At 39.7% G+C, this 26141-nt stretch overlaps 1 protein-coding gene across 1 annotated transcript in view; it reads right to left on the reverse strand.

The window, feature by feature from the left end:
• The window catches only part of MBOAT2 (membrane bound O-acyltransferase domain containing 2), a 100622-nt gene that overhangs the window by 25671 nt on the left and 48810 nt on the right, over positions 1 to 26141 (reverse strand). The window contains exons 4-6 of the mRNA XM_056343756.1: positions 13842 to 13937; positions 10156 to 10211; positions 189 to 243 (exon numbers count right to left, since the gene is read on the reverse strand). Coding sequence (XP_056199731.1) covers positions 189 to 243; positions 10156 to 10211; positions 13842 to 13937 — 207 coding nt within the window. The remainder of the gene's footprint in view (positions 1 to 188; positions 244 to 10155; positions 10212 to 13841; positions 13938 to 26141) is intronic.

Here is a 26141-nt window from a genome sequence, read left to right on the forward strand (position 1 = left end):
TTCCAGGAGAATAGATGTATTAATTAAGCTACAAATACAAAAAGTATGGATCTGTTTTACATGAGTTTGTAAACTCTCCATCTTGAATGTGACCTGTAGCAATTCCACAGAGCGTTAACAAATCACACAACCCATCAGCTTCTGAACCCCACTCCCAAAACTAGACTCAGAGATATCTGAAAGCCTACCTTACAGCCAAGCACCTCTGTGATGGAGTCAAATCTTCATTTTTCCGAAACATTCCTAGGGAAGAGGGCAGGAAAAAAGAAAAATAAAGAAAAGCAAAACCATATACATTATTCAGCAGTTTCTTTACTCAGTAGAGCAAGCCTTATGCTGCAACGTAACTTCTTAAGCCCTCAAGTAATTCCAGAGGTATTATGTCACACAAAGTTTTGCTGGAGTTAGAACAAACAGTTCCTACTGTTGACAAAATTAAAAACTCTCATATTCTCAGTTATATCCAACAGTGCCTAAACCTGAGATCACATGGATTTCAAGAACAATAAGATTTCAAAGTCTGCAGGTTTTAAAACCCTTTATTCCCAGTCCTGGAAACTGGACAAGCCCCAAGCCCCTTTTGACATTGCAGTAACCAGGGTCATTACACTAGCCATTGCACTTTTGATGTACAGTATAAACACAGTCCAAGATAGATTTAAGCAATTAAAGACTTAAGGCAGACCTCAAGAGCACCTTCATGCACCAAGTAAACATTGTAAACAAGGTCCAGTGAAGCAGGCACAACAGTAAAGGGTGCTCAAGTCTTTCTAACGAGCACTAACAAGAAGCCCTAAGCCCTGCTAGCAGAAGGAGGCAGGCCAAGTCTAAGTTCAGCAGCAAGACTGAATTTACCTCCTTGCCATTCACCTCACTTTCCAAAATGCTGGTGGCCCACACCTGAAAAATAGGCTTCAAAATTTGAACTCCTATTAAAAAAAACAAACAAAAAACCCAACAAAAAAATCCACACCGAAAAAAAAAAGTAAAAAATGTGACCTTCAGCACTTGAAATTATTATAAAATACATTAATTCAGGGGCACAGAAGAAGCAAAGCTCCTTCCTTTATACCAGCCAGCACTGCTTGCCAAAATGACTGCTTCAGCTCCTTCTGCAGCCTGTCTACTAGTTCAGACGTTAGCACATGCATCCATTCCCGGCTACTCACCCTGCAAGTTTTCTTTGCCATTGCAAGCACTAAACAAATTATTTTTATGAGCACAGCTTCCTGAACATTATGAAGTTTATGGAATCCCACTTCAATTATGTTCCACCCTAGGAGTGCCTAAACCTAACAGCCAATTTCTAACCAAGTTTGATGAACGAATATCATGGAAGAGTAGCAGTAATACAGATTTAAAATCCCAATGTGCTTTATGAAAACAGGTGATTCTATAGAAGATCCTCCCCCACTCACGGCAAAGCTGCCTTCAACCCCAGCCCTTGACGCCAGTAAATCCACAGAGGGGGGATCTCTTATATTTGATCCAAGCATAAGGAAAGATTTAACTGGAGCCAAGTTTTTTAGATATCAAAATCAGTCAGGCTTAGGACAAAAAAGATTGAGGGGTGGAAGGGGAAGTAAAACTTCATTTAATTCTATGACTTATGGAAATACTTGTTATCTAAAGAAAAGGTAACTCTGTTGTCTTCGTGTGACTCCAGGAACTGCGACCTATACATGTACGACTCAAACTGTACTTTGAGTTTTCAACAGAGGGGTTAGCAACTTGCCATTACCTCTCTTCCAACACGACCTGGAAAAATACCTTCCTCGGTCCTGATCCTTCACAGTGGAAAGTCAACCCTTTTTGTACCCACTCAAGGCAAGAAACAGAAGGGCAAAGCATCACCCCTACCTAACTTCACGCAGGCACTTTCTCTTACCCATCATTAAGTTTTCACACCTTCTCCTTAGTGCTACAGCAAAGGTTTCTACACTGGTAACTGTACAATAAAGTATGTGGGAGAAGCATTTTGAAAGGTCCTTTAACCTTTAAGGCCGTAAGATTACAGTTGTCAGGTAATAAATCTTTGAATTTAACACAAACTTAAACAGAAGTTTAACACAAAGACTCCTACAGGTAGAAGCAGATCATACAACATGACTAGTGTAGGGAAATAGCCCATACAGACCCTTCAGTCTCTCACAGCGTACACAATGCAAACTGACTGGAACAGGAGCCTCCTTCACTGTTTACATTCTGTATCAGTATTTTGCCCTTAAGTGAGAAAGAGGAAGCAGTCACCAAGTGTGTCCAAATGAACTTGCATAAAGCCTGACTAAACCACTAAATACAAGTAATTAGTCAAATGAAAGATTTCACATCATTTGTGTGATATGAAAAAGGAGGAAAAAAACCTCAAACCTGAAATAGAAGAATCTAATCACTGAAATACGACCTATACTTTTGGAAGGGTGTGGTGGAAATTTATTAAATTGATTACTGCTTATGAAAAAGTCTTTGTCTTTAATTAGGGATTGTTTAACTTAGACAAGTGAGCTCAGGGAGCTCAAGGACAACTTTAATGAGCAGGTGGTGTTTGTCTCTAGTCCCCCAAACAAGCAAGATATGAGCAGGAACATCCAGACAATAAATATTATGTGCAGCTATGTCATGATGGTAACTCCACCACACTCAGGTATCTGGCCAACACGCCTGGTGTGTGTGAACCTTATGAACCATAAGATAGTGCATGCCTGCACTTAGCCTAAACATAAAAGTTTACATACACTAGATGTGTAAACTATTTTTGTTTTTCACCGAGTATAATGATAGGCAAGCTCCAGGACTAGGTCAGAAGCCTCACCTACTGCACTGCGCAGGAATTTTCCCAGTTACCAAGAGACTTCTGGCACCGGCTGCAATGGGGCTTCCCAGCTGAAGCGTGGGCCTGGATGATGTTAATGTGGTAACTGGCGATGTATCCTTTTCTTAGTCTCCCTAACGCTTCACAGTGACGATTCCATGCTTCGCTCCTATTGCTCTTTTATCATTGTGCATAACAACTAGTACTGTTTCCTTTTATCATATTGCATGCTATTTTTTCCTTTATTATAGTGTAATATAATAAATGGCATTTATTCTTGTATTTGATTTGGAATTCATTTTTGCTTCGTATCCAGTCTATCAGCAAAACAGGTAAGGAAGAAAGAACTGACATATTTCAAATGAGTTCAAGTTGCATACATACATACATGAGAAGTCACTTCAGGCCTAAATAACCTGATGAGGAGTATACTTGCCGTCTCAAAAATACCACATACACGTAAGCCTCCATAATTTTTCATCCCCCTATCTCACTAAGATTTCCCTCCAGCCAGCAGCTTCTCTGAGGTCAGTTCAGTGGCTTTCCCTGTTTGGTTTTTTTTCTTTTTTAATGTCTTCTAGGTGCCTTGAAGGCCCATTTATCATCTTTGCATAGAATGAAAGAACAAGGAAACCACTGATCTCTGCCTGTCATACTCCTGAAAGGTTTCAGGAAACTACTGTTAACATTTTAAAATTCATAAAAAATACATATGGAAAAGGTGCTCTTACATTGATGCTTATCTAATAAGAGAGATGAATTAATATATATACATTCAGTATTTCTCAAACAGTGTATCTGCCCATGGGAACAGAGGCCTCATAAATCATAGCTGTTCCCTACACCTGCTACACATTGGAGATGAAGACACCTCATTTCAACAGCACGCCACCACTAGGGAACTCACAAAGTTTCGCAACCTTTCTCTAGGGATTAGGAGAATTGTCTTCTCCTGTCCTAAAGCAGGAGAATACTGCAAGGGCTGCAGCTTTTAGTTGCTACTAAATCACACAGTGGTGATCAGAGAAAATGGGTTTTATCAAACCTCCATTAAAGAGGTGAAATCATTTGGTCACTTGGCAACTGTAACCAAGTTTTCTCATCTGTGAAGTAGGAAATGCTCCTATGTTCCGTCCTTGGTAAAAGACCTTTGTAAATCATCAGCAAAAATATTTAACCCTCGTGGTCTAGATCATGAGGAAGTTCATCTTTTCATTCCTCCTCAAGAGAACACATCCTAATGGCAACAAAATCAACATCCTCAGGTACGTACAAATACCTTGCCACATAGGCTTTATTAAAGTATATTATGACTACTACCACGCTCTCACTACAGTAATCCAATGTTTACAATTGGATCATAGCACCACCCCAGCTTTGCGGTTAATCTGCTTGAACATACCCATCTTTGTATTTGCATGAAATCTGGCTACTCAGTAACTCATTAATAATGCTTAGATGCAAGATTATATTACATTGATAATACTTAAACATAAAGATCATATCACAGGCTCTGTTGTAATTACAGTAAATTTTAATTTCAAGTTCTGAAATGGATCACCAGCTGAGCCCAAATGCATGCTGTTATTAAAATATTTTAAGACTTGAAGAAGATCAACAGACAATAATGGTTTTTGTTGTTACTAGCACATTGGCAGCAGCAAAAGCAAACAGACACAAAGGCCAGCTGAGTAAAACCGCAAAGAAACTACAACAAGCAAGAAAAATCAGAAGTCTTGATATCCAGAGAGCTGTGAAAGCAAACATAGGCCCAGAACACCACCTGAAGACTTAGGAGGGGTGACATACAACATAATCCCTTTAAACACTCATGACATGTACTGTAACCAAAGTGAATTTGTAACTGATACTGAAACAATAACGACCATGCGGTCACTAACACAAGAGGGAGCACTTTTAAAATACATAAATAAATAAAAACACAGATCGAGCGACAACTGGAAAGACAGCATTAAAAGAAACTCCTAGACTTAAGAAGAAAGCATCAAGTTACCAAAAAAAAATACACACCCACACACTACCATACCATGGCAGTTTCCCTGATATAATTAAACAGACAAATTAGAAAACAACATACTTGGTTAAACAGCTAGAATTTTTTGCTGTAATACCTGCATTTATAAAGTGGAACTGGATCACGATAACCTACCAAAAATCCTTAAAAGTATTTAGTTCTACATACATAAGCACACATTTCTGTCTCGAGAGTTGTTCAGTTTTTTCTTGCTTATACTTTCACAACAGCAACATCCAAATACACTTTTTAGAAGACATAATGATAGGAATAATAAAAGACCTATCTGAAGTCAGAAAAGCACTTTGATAGTTTACAAGACCTTTATTTTCAAAAACATAACATTCTTTACTGACCGCCTCTCACTACAATAAAAAACTCCACTTAATCACAACAGTAAATGGTCCAAAACCACGGTATGCTCCTTTTTACCGTGGCGACACATTGTGACAATCAACAGTTCAGCCTGGTAATCCTGGTCTGGTTTTACAGTTATCTATTTAAAAAAAATTTGAAATATCTCATCTACGGTACAGAAATACATGCACAGTTCAATGTACTCCCACATTTCCACCCTTTAAGCCAGAGCAGACCAACACTGAAGTTATCTGCAAGCCTTTTGGAAAGATGTAGTGTCCTTCTGCTGAATATGGGAATTATTTTCCTTTGAGAAAAGGAAAAGGCAAAGAATCTAGTTAATTGAAAATGAAGAAGAAATGTTTATATCAACTAAATCAAGAAATATTATTCAATACTTCTGATACTATTACACTGTTCAAGCACAGCTAACAAAACCATTACTACTAACATAATAGCAGGTACTACAGTTTGGATGGGGCTGTTCATTAGCTCCAAACCAACAAGAAATTTACTTTATAAGGAAAAATAAGGCAAGCAAGTGTTGTCCGAAAAACCTCCCAACCGTATGGCATAGTACCACAATATCATGAGCCAGGCAGCAATTGATAATTAAGACCACAGCAACTAATACAGTGTTTGCACGTAAGTTTCTCCAACATCACTTCTGCTTCTTTTTCCTCATCTCCTTCCCATTTTTCATGTGCTTCATCTATCCATCGAAATAGCTCTCCTCTCAAGGGCCATATTGGACAGGGGCTATACTTTCATTATTTCTGCAGAGGAAAATAGGCTCTAATAGTCTATTCTGAAATCTTACAGCTTTATAATAGTACAACAGCAGTATGAGGAAAATTGCGTAAAATAATCCAGCCCTTGTCCTAATAGCCTGCTGTTGGATCAAACTAAAAGAGACTGAAAACACTGATGTAAGACTAGCCTTTAACTGTATTTCACCAATATATCATTCAAACTAAAAGGTGGAGGTAACAAAAATAAAAATATCAATCATTCAAGTTCCATATTCACTGTACTCTACCTCCTTTGAGTCCTCACAGTAAATGTAGTGCCTCACCAGATCAGCATCAATGTCTACTCTATTGCTTTTAAGGGAGAGTACCAAGACACACAGGAGGAAATAATAAGGGGGGGGGGGGGGGGGGGGGGGGGGCGGCGGGGCGGAGTGGGGAAGCCAGCAGCATTCCACGAAAAGCACTTTTAAAAATTAGCAAGACAGAGCTAAAACCCAAGGCATAGGGGATGGGAGAAGGGTACACACAGGAACAAAGAGTTATTTTTTTGTAGTCAGAAAGGCTGTGAAATAAGCCCCTGGGAACCAAGAAGGAGCTAACGGAACAAGAAGAGTGTTATGGTTCTTGTTTCTTACCTGTATTCACACATTTTTATGGGCAAGTGCAACATAGTAATATAACAAAAATAATTTGGAAGAATTAGATTTCATGTTTAGTAGATTGGTATTACATTTAGAATATGACTTTTTTTCCTTCAAAGTTTTATGTATTATTTAATTTAAATCACAGCAGACAAATAAGATTGGAAGAAGCTGTGAGAATTTTTTTTTTCCCTTTTAAATATCAAATATCAAGTCTAATGTTCCCTAGCTTTGCTGGCTGCATCTCTTGGAGATTTAAAAATAAATACATTGAGAGCTCCAGAACTTTAATGGGTTATGAATATAAACAATTGAAGAGGCTCTTTAAGACTCATTAAGTACTATAATTAAAAACAAACTGACAAAGCGCATACAGATTAGCAAAGTTAGATTTGAATACAGGTCTTTCTTGTAGAGATCCCTCATCTCCTACAGAACTGCAGTAAAACAAGTAAGGCTCTCTACAGCTGAGTGGGTCATAAGCAAAAAAGGGAGACCACCACATGAACTCATTGCAAAGATACAGAGTTAATCAGTGACAGTATCTCTCTTCCTCTCCACGGCTTAACTTTTAGCACCTTCTAACTACAATTGCAAAGGCTTCTCTACTTGCCACCCTCTAACTAGAAATTTCTTGTCCAAGTACAATCCTCCATTTTATAGCCCTTCTAAACTGCACCTGTAGAAAGCTCCTTCCTTCTAGAATAACTCCAATGCTCCCTTCCTTCTCCAAAATACGCTAGTTTTAAAGTTGATGGATAAAAGGTACTCCAGAATTAGCATCTAAAGTAAAAAAAAAAATTTTCTCCCTTAACTCTGTAATTAGCCTGATTTTTGCATATTTTGCATATTATGCATAATTGCATAAATATCTTGTCATGAAGAATTAATATGGACACAAGCATTCTCCAAATCATGTAAAAACATTTCTGCCTTTAGAATATACATGTGTGATGCCAAAGATAATCCGCAACAAATACAAAGCAAATCTTAACATTCTGCCTACTCATTTTTGGCAGTGCTCAACTGAATAACAAGAAACTGTAAGAAGGCAACAACTATCAAGGGCTTAAGTTCAAAAAGTAAATCAGAGCACACCAAAGGCATACTCCAAATTCACTCAGGTGTAAATTTTTGATCCATGCAGCCTTCTAAAACGTCAGTATTATACCACAATCATATTAATCCTATGCAACTTGCATTGAATTTTCCTGCTTGAAAAAAAAAGCCCACAGTAAGTTATAGAAGTAGTTCTAGTTATAGAAGTAGTTGTTTTTTATTTATAGTATTCCATACTACTGTTCAACTTGGAACCAAACGTACCCACTCAGCTAGACAGACTCTTTAATATGCAGCACGAGTGAGCAGCCTTTGTGATTACTTCCAGTTCTCTCCAGGACCTTCAAATACAACACAGAAACCAGCTAAACACAACAAACAGGCTGTCAGGAAAAGATCAAGTCCAGAAGACTTGCTTTTACTGCAAAACCAGTGTGACTACAACTAGAGTCTTGAAGCTTACCACAATCTTCCAATACACCAACACCCTTCTTTCAGCTGTTTATTTTCATTACCTCTCCTTGGATGTACTGGTAAAAACGAGGGGGGGGGGGGGATAAAGTAACTGGTGTTTAATACAGCCAAGCTGATGTGACTGGAGACTCTGAATGCCTTTGCATAATGGTTTTCAATATTATCTCCTCCCCAGTCTGTCCCTCCCACTGGGGAGGATGGACCTTTGTACAGTGAAAAAAAGCCCACTGACAGAGGGCTAGTTTTCACTAATTTCTCATGATGGATCCCTTTCAAGTAGTCAAAGGTTAAAAATCATTGCTTTAGTACAATCTCAGTTTCCCCTGTACATGTTTTCTTAACATTTCCTGACACCAGACTAGCAGTTGCTCTCGAATTCACATTGGTCATGTCAGCTTTTTAAAGTCATCTTCACAGTATGCTCCCAGCAACAGTGATCATCCAACTCAAGTAAAATACTCTGCTAAATCACAAATGCAGCCAGAAAGAAAGTTTTCCAATATATTATCAGCTAATCCTGACAGGCTGACAGACTCTAGAGGATCTCTGATACGAGGTCAACAAGGAACAAAACTTCAGAACTGATACTCAGAATTCAGCGATACCTACAAGAAATTCAGACAGAAAATAAGCTGGGCTTATAAGGAAAATACAAATTATCTGAATTGATTTAAGTAGGAGAAAAATCTAGTTCAGTTTGTGATGAAAGTTAAGAACAGAGCTGACTAAATGAAACAGTTGTTTCAAGATTACCAGGAACAATCACATGCTTGTGCCATACCACAGCTCCAGTATTTGTGTATGATGTCAACAAATAGAAAATAGCTCTTTCCCCTAGCAAAGTAGTAGTAAGAGGAAGCTTTTATCTTTGATACTAGAATTATTACTTCCTTATAACACGCTGTTTCCTCTGACTTGTGTGTTCCGTACTCTAATTGATAACAGCTTACAAGACTAATACTTCTGAATATATTTTCTCTGGGAGTTAGATACCAACTTCTTTGACTAGATACACCCAGCATTATTTATTTTCATTCACACAACAGTTCTTACAGAAAGGTGGTTTCCTGACTCTTTGTATTCATGGATGTTGTTGACTACAGGCTTCTCTAGACAGTGTAACTTCATGAGAATGCAAAAAACCAAAACACCAACAGCAGTAAAGCTAAGATGCTTATAAGACAAAACCATATTGAACTCCATACATAATGTTACTAAAGAAATTTCAGAAAAACAGGTGTCTTATCCAGGTGTCCAGGGCTACACTCCCAAATCTTCAACTGACAGCTGTAGCTCCAAGTGATTCAAGCTAACTGGCTAGGTTTATTGGACGATATTTTAAATCTTAAAATCAAACCTACTCCTTTGCATTTAAAGGTAACTAAAAATCTAGATACACGATCCATGAAAAGCAACATTAGGATCAATTCTTGTCACAGCTAGGGCCCACTTATCTGATGGATAAATCTGACAAGAGAAAAGACAGAATCATAATTAAATAATCTCCCTGTTCACACTGGTATGTTAGCAATGTCATTATGACAATAAACAAAATGAAACCTGTACAAAGGTTTTATAAAAATCAGGGTATGTGGCACAAATTAGAAGGAGATTAACAGCGTTTTTTAAAAAAAAGAGGTGCTCAACAACTGAAGTTACATGTACTTTTTCTACCAATCTTTCAGCAACTGTGATCTCTGAATTTGGAAATTATTTAGCTAACTCTTGGGATCAATACTCCAGCCCCCCAAAAATGTCAGTGGTCTTTAGTCACTGGCCTCAGAAGTGTCATTCATCTTCTATTAAGTAGTATCGTCTGCACAATGTGAGCATCTTCAGAGCTTTTGTAGTGTCTGAGCAACATTTCTTGGTACTTCCATTAGTAAGGATCAAAAGAAGCAGTTGAGACAAAAACACATTTTGCCCTAGAACACAAACTGGACTGAAGTAACTCGTAGACTCATGACTAACTTTCCTTAAGTTTCTTTTGTATGGAAAATTAAACACAGTTTAAAGAAATCTTACCATCATGAATCTCAAATGCCAAACTAGTGATCTTCTGTGTAATTATCATCATTGGACTGTTACAAAAAAGGAAGAAAGAATAATTTAGAAAAAAGTTCAGGATTTTCTTTCATATGCAAATAACATCAGGCAAAGTTTATACTAATAGTCCAAATTAGTTACTCGCAACTGGAAGATTTTCAATGCAAGGACAAAGCAATTAGTTTTTGGAGCTCAAACCATTACAGAGTTTTCAGTGCAAAAGAATTTAATCCTTAGACAAAGTATTTGATAACCCATGCCTTTTATTGCTGCCTTCGGTTCCATAAACATGGCCAAAGTGTTTCACATTTATTTTCTACAACATAGTTTATTTTTTTTTACAGTGGGAAGAGTGAAGAACAAAAGGGCAGTAACAGCAATTATATGCATTGTAAATTAAGGCAACAGTAAGCAAAAATAAAAAAATATACCAAAGTTGAACAGTACTATGCATGCAGACCACTTCCACTGTTTCTACTAACACCTGGTCCTATGCTTAATTTTTCCATCTAGAATTATTATTTGCTTCAAGTAAATATAGCTGGCAAAACAGAAACCCAGCGTAATTATGCTGGCTCCAACACAGTTTAGTTTGTTTTGAATTTTGTGCACTTGAGCAGATCCTAAACTGTCCAAGAGATATTTTCCCCTGCTAAGAAAGTCAGGTTTACACAAAGAAATTATTCCATCTTTGTAGCATCTAAGCGTTTTTTGACTGACATAAATCCCAGCACTGCTAACTGGGGGGAAGGAGAAAACAGAGAAGAGCATGAAGTAGGTTACCAGAATTTAGAAATTTAACTTGGAAATCAGATCTCATAAATGTATCATGGATTGTATTTACCTAGTATTCATCTAGTAATATCTGAGCTGGAGATAAACTCCCCCCCCCCCCCAACCAACAAAAACACTACAACAAAGTAATCATACTGTAGGATGGGCACAGAGTTTTATTCAAGTCTTTTGATTGCACTGGGCCTTTTTATGACACATTTAAGTTGGCACAGAAAACCAACCCAACAGTCATCAAGTCCTTCACTGACAGGGCTATGCCAGTATTTTGCCAAATGGCTCGGTCTGTCAAATTAATTTTTTTTAAGGTTAAGTTTACTTCAAAGCACACAGTATTTCCAGTCCTCAAAATGCAACCAGGGAAAAAGGTTTTTCTACTGTATAGCCGTGTGCCAAAATCCTGATATTGAAGCTAGAGTGACAGGCAAGGGTCAGCAAGGAAGAAACCTAAACAAGAACAGGCAGTCTGGGAAATCTCTCCTGTCTCTTTCTAGCATTTGACCTGCAGACCTGCCTGGTGCTGACAGAAATCCCCAACTGATTCTCATCATAATGGGTTTTTCTTGTGTAAGTGGGTATGTGACAGCATGGATCCTGCCTGGCGGAAGGACGGAGCCCAGGAGGAGCTCAGTCAGACATTTATTCTAGCAGATACATCTGTCATTACTATCAGAGCAGACCCTGCTATTTCTTTCCTTCTCAAGTGGCTATTTGGCTGAGTAGCAACAATCTAGAGACTAAAAGAGGAAGAGTCCTTCCTGGAACAGTGAGGCTGTGAACCAGGATTTTAAACGATCCCTTGTAGGTGCTGGCAGAAAGGCAAAGGAGGTGCTGGAAGGCTCACTGGCAGCTGGGATCTGTTAGTACTGAAGCCAGGACCACACAGCTCTCTACAAGCATTTGCACCTCCAGCATGAGGTCTCCTCAGCTTTCTCCACTGTCAGTACATTGATACCTTTTTTCAAAGTTTTTGCAGATTCTCTGGGCTTGGCCACCTCAGATAGGCATGGTATTCTAGGAGAAATATCTAGGTAAACAGACATTCAAAGCTTTTTTGTGGCTAACCACTATATGAATCCATGCCAACATCTTTGGAAGAACTTGCTGGTACTGAGATTCAACAGCTAGTTAGGCAGCTTTTGTTATTTTCTTGAGCTTACTCTCTTCCCCTAGAACTTGAGAAAATTGACAGAAGATAGCCCAATTCTTTTTTCTGCTCCTGTTTTGGAAGTAACCTCTGTCTCATGACTCAAGGGAGCTGACAGAGTATATGCCAGACATTTAATATGATATGCATACATCAAACTGGTGCATGAAAGGATGGTTTAAATCAGGCAGCTCAAATGTACCGAGTTGGATCTAGGCTTCAATACAGTTCTATCCAGGGCACAGGTCTCCTAAGTCTTTGGACACGTTAAGACCTAGCAGGAATTTCTGAGCTAACACCAAACCAAGACAGTCACAAAGACAGCTGCTATCTGAAGGCAGTAGTTGCGTTTGAGCAATGGTGTTCTCAAGTTCTACTAACAGTTTGGAGAGCAGCAAACAACAAGTGCAATTACACTGCTTTCAGAGTCAGCTCAGAGCTTCGATCACTGCCAAGGTTGTACGCTTTGGCCCTACAGTGAACTGGAGGGGACAGCATTTGGGTTACAGGTCCACTTTTAATGGTGAAATCTAATTCAACATCAGTAAACCTAATTTTAAAGTGCCTTTATGCGTATGTCTGTGTTGCAAGCTCTCATTACAGCCAGTGGAGATCTAGTCAATGGAGTCAGGGGCATGCGGCAAGCGACCCAGTTCATATCAAGGTAGATACTTAGTGGTGGGTCAGCTGAAATGCTCTACTGTCCAGACCGATCAAATCTCTGCTGACTACACTTGAAACTTAGATATCTGGCTGAAGGCAGACACTTGGATGTAGGCATACATGTAGAAAGATGTTTCAGAAGGTAAGACCCAGCTAAAAATGACAGAAATTATGAACTTAACACTTATGAACCTGCAACACAACACAGGTAACACTAAACTACAAAGACCCACTGCCATTCATAGTATTCCTGAAAAGTATGTAATGCATTTTTTTTTTTTTTAAATCAGACTAGCAAATGCTCCCCATCTCTCTTTTCCAAAATACACACTCTCCTTTAAATCTACAGCACATCACAGTAGCAAACTTCTTTATACAAAATGCTGTACTTCACTTCTCTGTGTCTGCAGTATAAAGAACAGTCACTAATATAGTTTATTTTTACTTTACCTATTTAATTCTGTTTTACTGCTGTACAGCTCAAGTCAAATATAGGTTTAAGTTCATTATGTAAAATGAGAGCACATACAGACAAAACGTCTTGTGTCCAAGGGCTGCGTGATGACTACACCATACAGGTGCCTTTCTCCTTACCTTTCTCCTTCTGGAACACCTAACATAAAAGCAAAACAGAAAGAAGCTAAAAGCTAAATACCATAAAATATTCCGTTTTTCCTCACATAGTGGTATCAGACTGTGCCAGGCATGCAAATACATCAGATACAACTCAACTTTCATCATGTTATCATGTGTGGTAACATAAATTTTAGAGGAAGAAAGAGAAGTAAAAAAAATTTCCACAGCCACCAAATCCTTTATGTCCTTCAGACAGGCACAGAAAGCAACAGACAATGCATTTGTGGTTCTAACAAGACAACTGTTTCCAAAATTCTCAGTTTGCACGATTAAAGCATAGGTACATATATATTTCTATGTGTGCCAATACACACATACAGAGCTTTCTCCCAAAGTTCAGAAGATAGACACACTTAACCTGGACAAAGAACCATAATAGACAGCGTCCCTTAGGAAGATAAGATGGAAAGATTGATTTTCTCCTTACCCAGAAAAATCAGCAGAATACTGTCCATAATCAAAGATATAGACTCTAGTAATTTGGCACACAGTGAGGTATCCCAAAGCAAAAACAAAGCAATACCTGGAAGGAAAATGGGGAGAAAAAAAAAAGCTTTTTAATTAAAAACCATAAACATTTCTCCACTGAATAAACTACCTTAAGTAGAGTCTAGTCTCCAACTCTTTCTAGTGACTATTAGATAACTGGAATGTGCAACTCACCTCCATTCTGACTGGGGTTTTTTTGGCAGTATTTATTCTATGCAAGCACATAGAATTTTTTAATTTTTTTTTTAAAGTGTGCAGTACTAACTTACAAATTCTGTTGTCATTAGCCAAAACATTTATTCACATAAGTAAAGCATTTGATTTATAATTTCAACACCACTGTAAAAACTGGAAGTCCTATAAAGTGTAAATTAATCTGTTAAGCTTTTTTTTTTAGTTTAAGTTAATTTTTGTCTATATGAGTATAGAAGTTTAGCAAATTATACATCAGTTTCCACTGCATGTGCTTCTATACATTCAAAATTCAGCACCACAGATCCCACTACTGTTGTCTTCAAAGTAACTGGAAAAAGCAGTTACTTTGTAAATACACAGATTAAAACATGACTGTAAAAGGAACAGGATGCCTTTATGCCTCCTGTTAAAGCGGATCTTCAGCAAATGTAAGAAAAACACTGATAAGAACCACCTTACGTAAGTATTATACATTTAATTTCATGTATCATCTTTTCAGATCAGGGTTGGGATTACTCCTCCCGCCTTCTTAATATGTACAACAATTGAACAGTAAGAACTGATTTGCCAGTACACTGCACAAAATGTGCCAGATACTCTTTGCAGTCAAAAAGGATTGTGAATGCCAGCAGGAACTTTCTTTTAGGACTAATCTTTCAGGAATTCATGTATAAACTTCACAGTCTTGAAGATTTCCATATGATAACTTCAGAAACATTCATGGTAATGAAATCAAGTACCTGTTCCACGTTCACAAGACCAATACGCAACCCCTACAGCAGGCCATATTGCACATTCAAAGTCCAGTTAGAATGAAAATATTCATACATCAAACGGAAAATTATGACTAGGACTGGGTTTAGGTGAAATAGTGAGGGACTCTATAGGAAGACTTTGGAACATGCTTTTACTTTCCTTTCCAAATAGACATTTTTGCAAAAAAGTTTTAACATAATAATTTCTAAAGTCTTAGAAATTATTCTTCAACCTAGAAGTTGTCACACAGGACACATGCAGTTTAACCTTTAATTAAAATTGTGTTAAAGATAAACAATTCAATATTTTAAAACACCTAGCTTCCAAATTACAGATTACTTTATATAATAGTAGCTACATTAAACCACACTTCTTGCTTTTTTGAAGAAAGGTTTAGGGTGCCTGTTTTAGCAATAGTTTACTTTCCATTTTGATAAATCTTAAAAATCCAGAAACAGTATTATATTGGGTGGGTAACTGGTACAAAAGTGTTTATAACAAGCATCCAACAAAATTACAGAATAATTTGATCTAATTATGAGCCAGTTATTTCAGCAAGTAAAACAATTCAACACAATTAAGTAGTATGTAGCAGACTGCAGATATCAGAATTATGATATAATGTAGAACTTTTCTTTTTAAATTTGGAATTAAAATTTTCCTAAGGTATTTTAAGAAAAACTAACCCACCCACACCAAAAAATCACCCAGGTTTCACACAAGTGAGTGTGAAACTGACTCATACTTTCTCATACTGAAATCAGTCCCAGTTCTTCCATTCACTAAAAATTCTGTAAGCTTTTCAGCTTTACCAGCCTCTTGATTTATATACTAAACAGCATCAGATTAAAAGTAACTTGTTATGTGTAGAGATACCTACACGTACTCACCCACAGATACCATAAAAAAAAAGCCAAGAAAAAATTAAATATTGTAGGTTTAAAAGAATCTTAATTTTATCCCCACTGGCAAGATCAGGTATTTATAAACAACAGTCTATTCACAATATATTGCAATAGGTCTAGAACAAACAGAATTACAGAAGTAATGCTAACTACAGCTTTTATACCTTAAAATGCTATCCATAGCAGCAATATATACTTCGTCAGGACAAGAAACACAGTTTATACATTAGTGGATTAAGTGTACACACTCAGATGGAAGAAAACAGACACCAGTTTCTACCTTATACAGTTTAAGTCATGAAACATTTACACTGTTTTTAAACAGGGCTTTACAAAGACCTCCTTCTGCAAGCAGAAAAGCTATGCTGGCAAGTACAGCTAAAGAAAAACTAACAAATAACCCAAATGAAGAAAAGCACTGAGAATTCAGGAAACCTAAGGAATTTACATAGTCATTAGAATACAGTCCTGCAGCCTACTATGAACATGAAACCACAAATTCCCATTTCTTTCAAGAAACAGGTCATTATTCTTGATACCTTTTAAAGGGTTTGCATTCAAGTTCAAGATATATCCAGTGATTTTACTTCTTGCATATCTTCCACATGCTGCACTCAAGAGGTTTGGGATTTCCTCATGAGCACTTCCTCAGTTATTCTCCACGCATTCAAGTGATTCATAAAAATGACATTCCTCTTAAGATTAACTGCAGTGATAGTCAATCTTACACCAGTTCTACGTACATGAGGAAACTGAGAAAAAGATTACGTGGGTCTGAATACCAAACTGGGGAGATGCACAGTCAATTTCTGGGTGAATTTAGATTTTTTTAAAGATGACAGCTCTAGTACATTTCAGTCACACACAGATGCAAGTGCTCTGTACTTCTGCATATCAAACACAGGTGTTCCATGAAAAGTGAAAGATTGTATTTATAGCTAATACAAGTAGTTTAAACCACTTTGTAGTGTCCTGCACTTAGGAACACAGACTGAGGCTGCAATGCTACCTGAATATTCCACAGTGAAACATGTAGAGCAGTTTAAAGGTTACATCACTTGCAGGTTCCTGTGGTTTAAGTGCCTTCCAAGTTCTGTGAAAAGTCCAGTTAGAAAGAACAGCAACAGAAAGAGCACAATCCTTTCTTGCCTTTGTGTTTATGGAGCATATGGGTTTGGTATCTGCTGACCAAATTGTCAGCCACCTGGGACTTCCACATACCCTCTGAAATAGATGTTAGCCATCATAACTGACATGGTAGGATTTCTTGCAACATTCAGTTACTATCCACGCTGAAGTCACGGTGCAGAAACGGAAGGGGCAGGGGGAAGACGCTCAACAGTCTTGCTGAGATTCCAGATTCCATTTTACAATCTAAAACAAAAGCTGTCTTCCCACAGAGCAATGAAACTTGCTGCTACACTGCGTTCACCAAACACAACTATGAATTTTAACTCTCTCAGCTATGTCAGCTCCAAGTCACATACAGCTTGGAAGACAACAGGTTTTTTAACTGATGAGGAAAACACAGGAACTTGGAACCCAAACAATGCTTTTCACCTTCCAAGTGCATCTCTGCACATTAGCCATGCCACATGACATCCCTTGTTGTTGAGAAATGTCATTTAACCGGGGAAAATACAGCAACATGTTCTCCCTAAAGGAGATTTAAAAGGTTTATGACAGCTTGCATCATTCCTGTTGTTTCTCCTGCAGGTTTGTGGTGTCATTTGCAGATTTGTAAAAATCCAGCTTTACTTCAAAAATTTTAAAACACATCTGAAAATGCTTTGAAAACTTTCTAAAGTACTCTTACTACATTTCCTACCCTCTTCAAAGACTCATTCACCAAAAACACCCCTTAGATCAGAAAAATTGAGTAAGGTTTTGCAGAGCTCAACCACATGAAGTTGTACCCAACTACAATGAAATTAATCATAGGCTTTGCCTGAATGCAACAGTTTTACCCAAGGCTAAATTTCCCTTCCTGTAGAAAAGTAGTTGGTCTTAAACAGGGGTCCTCAAACTACGGCCCGCGGGCTGGATACGGCCCCCCAGGGTCCTCAATCCGGCCCCCGGTATTTACAGACCCCCCCCCCCGCCGGGGGTTGGGGGGGGAAACCAAGCAGCCACAGATGACTGCCTGCCACTTCATCCGTGCGCCGGCCCCCTGGTTAAAAAGTTTGAGGACCCCTGGTCTTAAAGGTCAATGTTACTCTATACCTGCTACTCTGAATAATGTTGTTGTGAGCAGAACGACAGAAGTCATTCACACGGGACATGAACAACTAGAAACAAGTCACAAAGTTGTTATTATTACAAATAAATTTAAGATAAACTGACCTGCCATGAATACTGTATTATATACAATAAAAAAACAAAGACATTCATTTAGAATATGTTTATCTATCAACAGATGCACCAAAGTCAGATGTGTCTCAGAGACACTGCAGTACTGAAGTAGCAGAAAGCAGAACAGATTGTCTGATAAGGCTAACTTCTGATTTAAAGTTTAAAAACTAAAGAGATTCTAAGCAAATAGTGGATAACCTATTATACAGGAGGGCTTTTCTTATACAAGTCTGCCATATTATGCTTTAGTTCCTTATTATTTTAAACTTCCCAGAGCAGTAAAAATAATATTTAATATGTTCTATCCATAAAATTCTATCATTCCTTTAAAAAGAAGTATATCAACTAATCAAAAGTTTCCTGAAGGTATAGTCTAACATCTCATACATAAAATATAATGTATAACATGCTATACACATATATGTCATACTAATGTATGAATATAAACATTAAATAGATTATATTTATATAAATGCATATTATAATAATGCAATTATATGAATTATATTAAGATAATTACAAATAATGGTATAAAATTATCTTATATAATATATTGATCTATTAGTATATTAATATATATAAATTAAAATATATTGAAAATACTAAGTCAGCATCCTCTCCAAGCAGTACTCTACAGAAGGGTGCTCATCAAAAGAACTTCTGTTTAATTTATTAAAAAAAAAAAAAAAACCGCAAACAACAGATTTTAGGGCTTTTTATCTGCATATGTAGTGATAGGACATAGGGTAATGGCTTTAAGCTGAAAGAGGGTACATTTAGGCTGGACATGAGGAAGAAATTCTTCACTGTGAGGGTGGTGAGATGTTGGCACAGGTTGCCCGGAGAAGCTGTGGCTGCCCCATCCCTGGAAGTGTCCAAGGCCAGGCTGGATGGGGCTCTGAGCAGCCTGGTCTGGTGGAAGGTGTCCCTGTCCATGGCAGGGGGTTCGAACTAGGTGATCTTCAAGATCCCTTCTAATTTAAACCTTTCTATGATTATAAGAACAACTGTAAGTTCATTCTAGAGCCTTGTATCCGCTGACAGGCAAGCCAGGCTGCACAGGGGCCCAGGCTAACCATAACATCAGCTGACTGTATTTTCATAACGAGAGGTGGGAGTTGCATTTTTGTTCATTTTACACTTGTGGGGGACTCCACATCTTAGTTATAAAATATCTGCTCAAGTACCCACCACACCTATCTCTGCACAAAATGTGGCAAAAATAGAACTGTGCCCTTGACAAAAGAACACTTTGGGAGGTGTGAGAACAGCTTCTGTTATTTTAGGCTCTTCCCATGCAGCGGAGGTCGACAGCACAGTATGCTATTGTGCTGGGAAAGAGTTAAATAAAACAATCAAACCCGGGGCACTTTTTCACCAGCTAGTTGGCACATACTGTGGATGTAGCCTTGAAATAAGGGTTTCCTATCCAGTCAAGATCCACTCCTTCCATTATGTTCGGATTTTATTTTTTTAAAAATGTGTAATCATTCAGTTTCAAAAGGCAGACCTGTCCACCGTGTAACATTATACTGCTTTGAATAGCCTCTGTGTTTTCCCATGCCCTGTGCTGAAAGCTACTGTCTGGGCTTGCCTGTTTGTTTTCCCTACTGTTTCTGTCAACATAAAAAACAAACTAAAAAAATTATTAAAGTCTCTGCTGTCAAAACTGAATTCTTATCAAAATGCAGCTACAGTAATTGTTTAAATTCTAATGAGCATAGTTAGTTTTCATTGTTCACAGGAAGAAATTCAAGTCTATGCAGTTAGAAAGCCACACAAAGCCACTGGACACAAGGCTTCATGAGCTCAACTGTACCCAGAACCACCCGCAATGGTTTTGCTAGTTTTGTTTATTACACATTCTCTGCAAGCATTATCACTTGCCTAATGCATTTTGATGTTTTGCTACATAGTGGCAACATAATGGCCTCCTAAAGTGAATCCTGAACCAAGCCAAATTAAATTATTATTCCATTTGTAACTACAGGCCATATTCCAAATGCAACATTAATATATGACAAATACAACACAGGTATTCTTGTCAAAAATGCATACTAAAAAGGTTGGTAATTTCCACATACTCCCTAAGTTTACATTCTCTGACTTTCCAACCTCTCACCATGCTCCCTCCCAGTCTGTAATGTCTCAAGGATGAGATCAGTTTCAGGCTCTCCTACAAGGGAAAAACAATCGACAATGAAGCGGGTTAGGATGTGTTGGTGCTTTCATTTCTTCCCTGGGATGGAAGAAACATGTTGTGTGCTTCATTCTTCCCATAAATCTCCAAAGGAACATGGAACCAGGAAAGGTGAGAATAGAAAAACTGATTTGATCCCTTACCAAACTCAAAGCTGAGAGCTGAAGCTGACCCTGTCCAAAATCTTAACGTTAAGCTGGGATGAGACATGAGAGGTCACCTAAGTTCTCCCTCACTTTAAAAACCATAGTGTCATTTCAACCCCTATTTCTGCAATCTCTTGGAAGTGTAACAGCAAACAACGCAGATAAGAGAACCAGACCTGACCTTTATCTTTTCAAAAGTTGACAGTAGTTCATAGCACTTAAAAACATGCACAAATAAGAAAGCCTAACAGCTTCACAACACAAAATACGTAAAGGGAGAACTCCCTGATACTGGAATCAGCCTTACAAAGCCCAGATAAAGGAAGGAAATTCTTGACACATCTTCTGACAAAGATGAGTACTCATAACTAGAAATACAACGGCTGCTACGTTCCACAAACACTTCTATGCTGGCGCTGTGAATTTACATCTGTTCATCCATTTTTTCTATGCAATTTTCTATGTAATATTTCCACAGCTATACAATGTTTTAGCATCACAGCATGGAAGTGATTTTATCCTTCCCCCTTGATAAAGTAAGCTTCTTTCAAATGTCAGAAACATGTCCAGAACCTTTACTTTCATAAACCAGAAGCCCATAGAGCACATAGCCAGAAAATGGGTCTCCTTTTAGGAACTGGGCAGCAACACTTCGTATTTTTAAGGAAATAAAGATGTTACTATGTAACTTTGACAATAATAGGACTAGTGGAAGTACTATTTTGAAGTACAGCCCTACTAGTCATAATGGCTTAACAAGTGTAAACTAGAACCAAGTAACACAAAATATTCTGCAAGACTAAATCATTTTATTTCAGTGGACCATAAAGCTTTATACAAGAACTCACAGCCAGTAAAACAGAACAAGTTCTCTGCTGGCAAAAGCACAGTGAGGTCAATCATTAAACCTGCTACTGCTGTAAACTCGGTACTTGGCAAATTATCATCTTGGATAAAGATAAGAACTGTTTTGTTTTCATTCACCCACTCATCACCCTGCTTCTAGCTCCACGCCCCCCTCATACCCCATGCCCATCCCCATGTGCTGCAGCTGTTGCTCCTTCCCCACTGCAGAGCGGAAAGGATTCCCAGCTGTCTCAGCCCCCCAAGCTCTGCTGCAATCCCACATCCTTGCCTGGAGACACAACACCTGAGACAAAGGGCACAACTGCAACACCACCGGGGGAGAGGGGGAAGTTTTGCTCAGTCATGAGGTGATGCCAGCTGGAATTTGTGTTCAGCCGGCCAGGAGACATTTTCTGCATGTGTTAAGGATGGCAGCAGCTGGGAAACATACCGCATATGATTTGCTGAGGTGGTTCTGCAGCCAGAATCAGCACACAGAGCAGCTAGCAGATTAATAAACAACCCAAATCCCTGCAAGATGGAGTACACAAAGTGGAAGGCCACAGGAATCAAATTTAATTACAGGAATGGAATATTTGAATGATTCCAGTATCAAAGGAAAGCCGGGAGTCTGTATTAACAACCTAACACAGCTGCATTTCCTTTTAACCCACCTCTCAAACAAACACCTCTTTTACAAAGGTACTTTATCAGAAAATGTGATGGTACTCTATTTCCCACCCTGTTTCTTGATTTGCCTTCAGGAAAGAGTCAAAACAGTTCTTTGATGTCAACTGCCAGCCCCACACCTGGCCTGACCTGCACCACCAGAGATGCAGCTCTATTCCTTCCCAAGCTCACCTACCCCAACACCATCTCACAATCAGACACACATCTCAAGCAGCACAATATCTGGAATAAACGCTTTTCTGAAAAATCCAGTTTACTTAAAATACAGCTTAAATGAAATGTCTGCTTTGCTCTGATGCTTAACGTTGCTTTAACCTAGAAAGACCTATCCCTTCAGATGACTTGTTTAATTTCTCCCCAATTTTCTATACACCCACCCCACCCACCCCCCCAAGATAAGTTAAAGCACCACAATCACACAACAATTTCATATCTTAAACATCACAGAACAGTCAGGGATGGAAAGGACTGTGGAGACCATCTAGTCCCACCCACCGCTAAAGCAGGTTCCCCTAGAGCAGGTTGCACAGAGGCACATCCAGGTGGGTTTTGGATGCCTCCAGAGAAGGAGACCCCACAGCCTCTCTGGGCAGCCTGTGCCAGGGCTCTGGCACCCTCCCAGTACAGAAGTTCTTCCTCATATTCAGGTGGAACTGCCTGTGTTGCAGTTTGTGCCCGTTGCCCCTTGTCCTGTCGCTGGGCACCACTGACAAGAGCCCGGCCCCATCCTCTTGGCACTCGCCCTTCAGACATCTGCAGGCGTTGGTAAGGTCCCCTCTCAGTCTTCCCTTCTCCAGGCTGAACAGGCCCAGCTCTCTCAGCCTTCCCTCACAAGGGAGATGCTCCACTCCCCTCAGCATCCTCGTTGCCCTCCGCCGGGCCCTCTCCAGTAGTTCCCCGTCTCTCCTGAACTGGGGAGCCCAGCACTGGACACAGCACCCCAGATGCAGCCTCACCGGGGCAGAGCAGAGGGGACAATGACCTCCCTCGACCTGCTGGCCGTGCTCCTCCTAATGCACCCCAGGGTCCCATTGGCCTTGGCCACCAGGGCACACTGCTGGCCCATGGGCACCTTGCTGCCCACCAGCACTGCCAGGCCCTTCCCCGCAGAGCTGCCTCCCAGCAGGCCAGCCCCAGCCTGTACTGGTGCGGGGGTTTATTCCTGCCCAGGGGCAGGACCCTCCACTTGCCTTTGCTGAACTCCATGAGGTCCCTCTGCGCCCAGCTCCCCAGCCTGCCCAGGTCTCGCTGAATGGCAGCGCAGCCTGCTGGGGTCTCAGCCACTCCTCCCCGTGCTGTGTCACCAGCAAACGTGCTGAGGGGACACTGTCCCTTCACCCAGGGCACTGATGAATCAGTTGAACAGGTCTGGACCCCGTACTGACCCCTGGGAACACTACGAGCCACAGGCCTCCAGCAGGACTCTGCACTGTTGATCACAACCCCCTGAGCTCTGCCACTCAGCCGGTTCTCAGCCCACCCCGCTGTCCACCCATCTCACCCACACTGCCTGAGCTTACCTGTGAGGGTGTTGTGGGAGACAGCATTAAAAACCGTGATGAGGACAAGGTAGACAACATCGCCCACTCTCCCATCATTCCATCAGAGAAGGCTATTAGGTTGATCAGGCATGATTTCCCATTGATGAAACAATGCTGACTACTACTGATAATCTTTGTTCACATGCTTAAGAGAGGACATCGAGGATGAGCTGTTCCAACTCCTTTCCAGGGATGGAGGCTAGGGTGACCAGCCTGTCATTTCCTGTGCTATCCTCCTGGCCCTTCATGAAGACTGGAGAGACCACTGGCTTTCCTCTAGTCCTCAGGCACCTCTCCTGTCCACCATGACCTTTCAAAAATGACGGAGAGCAGCTTAGCAATCATGTGCCAGCTCCCTCAGCACTTGGGGATGCATCTCATTGCAGCCCATGGATTTCTGGGTGTCAGATTTGCTTAAATAACCTCTAACCCGATCCTCCTCAACCAAGGGCAAGTCTTCCTTTCTCCAGACTTCCTCTCTTGCCTCCACAGTCTGGGATTCCTGAGGGGTGAAACTGTGTTCAGTAAAGACTGAAGCAATGGGGACATTCAGTAACTCCACCTTCACTGTGTCCTTAGACACCAGGGCACCCACATCATTGAGCAACAGGCCCATATTTTCCCTAGCCATCCTTTTCCCACTTACGTACTTGAAGAAGCCCATCTTGTTGTCATTGACATCCCTCACCAGATTTAATTCCAAACAGACCATAGCCTTGTCACATTCCTGCATGTTCTGACAGTGTTCCTATATTCCCCGGCCCTTTTTCCACATCATTCATCTATGTAGGCCTCCAACCCTCTTTGCTTGATTCCTTACTCATAGGGATGCACCTATCTGAGCTTGCAGGAAGTGATGTTTCAGTACTAGCCAGCTCTCTTGGATGACACCCCCCCCCCCCTTCCAGAGCCCTAACTCATGAGACTGCTCCCAGCAGGTCCCTGAGGAGGCCCCAAGTCAGCTCTCCTGAAGTCCAGGGTTGCAATTCTACTTATTGTGCTGCTGCTTCCATGCAGAATCCTGAACTTCACCAATCTCATAGTCATTGCAGTCAAGGCTGCCCCCAACCTTCACATCCCCAACCATTCCTTCTTTGTTTATGAGTACAAGGTCCAGGAGCACAATTCACCTCCTTGGCTCCTCCACCACCTGCATCAGAAAGTTATCATCAATGCTCTGCAGGAGCCTACTGGGTGGTGTATGCCTAGCTGTGCTGCCTTTCCAGCAGATATCTGGGTGGTTGAAGTCCCCCATGAGAACCAGGGCCTGTGACCATGAGGCTCCCTCCAGCTGTCTGTAGATGGCCACACTGACTTCCTCTTCCTGATCAGGTGGCCTGTAGTAAACACCCACAACTGTGTCACCCATGTGAATGTAACATCCACACGATGTATCAACTTCACCACTGTCACAGTATTCATCATGAATCTCTACATGTGATTCCGCAGGAGTATAAGTCAACTGTCTCCTCCTTCCAGCCAAGAGAACCTGTGGATAGCTCCATTTTCTTTTCTCCATGAAGCCTGACATAGGTTACTCCTGATTACAGCATGGCAACTTCTATTTTCATGCAGATTTCTTTTCTCCCATGTGACAGAAACACTGCTGACCATTTCCAGGGGGAATCTGAGATAATCCACAAAAACAGTGACATGCAATAGAAATGGCATGACATGAAACCAATTCTCAGCAAAAGTAAACTCTACTCATTATAGTTATTTGTGACATACAGTAGTCCTACTGCACGTAAGGAAATACTTCAGACTGGTGGTGGGAAGAATCAGTACCTGTAGATTGCTGCATGCAAGTACACAAGTAATCCATTACAAAAGCAGCCTTGCATTTATTTTTGGAACATTCTTCCTTCTTCCAGTTAACAATAGGAAAACAAAAAAAAAAGAAAATTAACTACTGAATGACAGTCCAAGTCATGGCACAAACACTCACGGGAGTGTCATACTTTAACCCTAGGCAAGCAATAATTATTCAAAGCTGTATTTATGATCTCTCAGCTAGGAAGTAATTCATACTACTGGTTAATTCTGTTTTGTACAAACCAGAATATGACAAAATACAATGAGCTATTCTTTATGCAAGCTGAGACCAGTTTTTTTCTTGTCACAAACAGGGTGTCCAAGCAAACAAACTTCTTGCTCCCGAATCTTTTGTAACACTGACTTATCAATGAACAAGATCTTTTGCTGCTAGCATGACTGCCTGAAGGCTGCAAGTTATATACAAGGAAGGTATCGGCAATCATTTTGCCAGCTCAAAACCAAAGCTTCCTTTGTGAAAATTTTCATTACTTAAATTCCTTTATCTACAGGTAACACAAAAGTCACAAGAGAAATCTAAAAAGACATTTATGAATTTTAAACCTGAACTACAAAAAGAGACTCAGAAAAGAGGTTGTCTTGATTTGTATTTTTCATGACTGGTGCTAGTCTGAATTAGGAAGTATGTTCACATTATTTTTAATCATTATTCTAGACATTATGCAGTGAAAAACTCTGTATTAAGACACTAAAGGCCAAATACTACCACTTTGAAATAAGTCTCTTAAACTTAAAGCAACAGTCAAAAAAGTAATTTACATAATATAGTTT

Source organism: Falco biarmicus, chromosome 6, assembly GCF_023638135.1.
Source record: "Falco biarmicus isolate bFalBia1 chromosome 6, bFalBia1.pri, whole genome shotgun sequence".
NCBI classification, from domain to species: domain Eukaryota; kingdom Metazoa; phylum Chordata; class Aves; order Falconiformes; family Falconidae; genus Falco; species Falco biarmicus.